Source organism: Cucurbita pepo, unplaced genomic scaffold (genome assembly GCF_002806865.2).
Source record: "Cucurbita pepo subsp. pepo cultivar mu-cu-16 unplaced genomic scaffold, ASM280686v2 Cp4.1_scaffold001394, whole genome shotgun sequence".
NCBI classification, from domain to species: domain Eukaryota; kingdom Viridiplantae; phylum Streptophyta; class Magnoliopsida; order Cucurbitales; family Cucurbitaceae; genus Cucurbita; species Cucurbita pepo.
Genome location: NW_019647564.1, coordinates 1 through 1,767, shown reverse-complemented (window position 1 = coordinate 1,767; position 1,767 = coordinate 1). Strand labels below are relative to the sequence as shown.

The following is a 1,767-nucleotide window of genomic DNA, read 5'->3' as shown; positions in this document are numbered from 1 at the left end:
TGGTCGTAGTAGGCGAGTGGAGAATGTTGGGAACCAAGTCGAAAGCAAGAAGCAGTATCAGCTTGATTTGGAGAAAATTGTTAGTGGGGAAGATACTAGGACCACACTAATGATAAAAAACATCCCCAACAAGTAAGAACCTACTTGATTTATTATTTAAGACTAGCAGTTTAAGTTTCACATTGATTATATCCTGTGGTCCTTTCATAAACGTATATTTATTTATTGCTATAGGTACACATCAAAGATGCTTTTGGCTGCTATTGATGAAAATCACCGCGGTGCTTATGATTTCCTATACTTGCCCATTGACTTCAAGGTAGCGTTTGTTTTCTAGATGTATTAATATGACCAAAGATCCTATGATTCTGACTTGTAATCATGGTTTAATTTCTTGTTTCAGAATAAGTGTAATGTCGGCTATGCTTTCATCAATATGGTGTCTCCCACACATATCATTCCTTTCTATGAGGTATGTCTCGGTTTGTGTTTTAATGAGCAACACATTTATCTGATATGTTTTCATTTCTTATCATCTGAATTTAGCTTTTCTTTACTTCTATAATATATATCTTCATGTCAAAATTTGGTGTTCAAATCTTAAGAACTTTAAGAATCCTTCTCTCTCGAGCTCTTGCTTATAATGGAGTTTCTTACCAGGCATTCAATGGTAAGAAGTGGGAAAAGTTCAATAGTGAAAAAGTAGCTTCACTAGCTTATGCTCGAATTCAGGGCAAGACTGCTCTAGTAACACACTTCCAAAACTCGAGCCTAATGAATGAGGACAAGCGATGCCGGCCAATTCTCTTTCGATCTGAAGGCCAAGAGATTGGTGATCAGGTGATATGTTTTGAACCACATACTAATTATTGTTGTTCACATGTGCCGTACTTCTATATTTTTCTTTACTCGGCTGAAAGTGTCAGAGAAGCACACTATCATTGCCGATGATTGACTCAATATCTTGTTTATCACAAATCCAGGATATTCTCCTCTCAAGCAACCTGAACATATGCATTCGTCAGCCAGATGGATCATATTTAGGGGACTCATTGGACAGCCCAAAGGGCCACCCAGATGAAAAACCAGAAAATTAACTTATGTTGGTTCATTTTCCAAGCCTAAAGATTGAAAAGGCTGGGAAAACTAACTGTTGGATAGGTATTAATATGGTAAAACTAAGTGAAACTGAGGGAGTATTTATGATTGATGAATATTTTACTTTGATCATTATTTTTCATGAAGGGTATTGCAGACAAGGAGGCAGAGAGCATTTTTGTTGTAGGTAGAGGGAACATATTGTAATTTAACCATGGTAAATAAGGAGAATCACTCACATGGCTACTGGCCTATAAGTCTCTCTGCAGCATCGTGCGTTGCTTCCAGCTTGTTTGTGATCGATCTTCTGTGGAGTCTATATTAGAGGAGTCTGCATTTTGTGTTTGTTCATAGGGGGTTTCAAGTCCAGTGCAAATATGAGTTGTTCCTGTTGATATTGGTTGGTAAATTCTGTGGGTAATAGGGTTTAGTTTCTGTTCAAGAAGTGTACAGATGGGGAGGGGAGGCCACCGGGATGACCTTCCATATGTCAAGTTGTTGATAACATGTAGTCAACAGAATTGGTGTTGCCTCAAATTAATTATTGTAAATTCGTACTCTTTGTCTATCTTTTGGATCCTTCAATGATCAGAATTGTACTCAGACCTGCACATTCCAAAAGAGGCCGCAATCTCTCTCTCTCTCTCTCTCTGGATTGTAACTTGTCTC

At 37.9% G+C, this 1,767-nt stretch overlaps 1 protein-coding gene across 1 annotated transcript; it reads left to right on the top strand.

Annotated features, from left to right (window-relative positions):
- The first annotated feature begins 6 nt into the window (after positions 1-6).
- On the top strand, positions 7-1,684 carry LOC111786307 (protein MEI2-like 2). Its single transcript, XM_023666616.1, has 5 exons — positions 7-132; positions 235-319; positions 404-472; positions 661-840; positions 984-1,684. Exons 1-5 carry the CDS (start codon positions 110-112, stop codon positions 1,095-1,097), a joined length of 471 nt encoding a protein of 156 aa, XP_023522384.1. The 5' UTR covers positions 7-109; the 3' UTR covers positions 1,098-1,684.
- Positions 1,685-1,767: the final 83 nt, after the last annotated feature.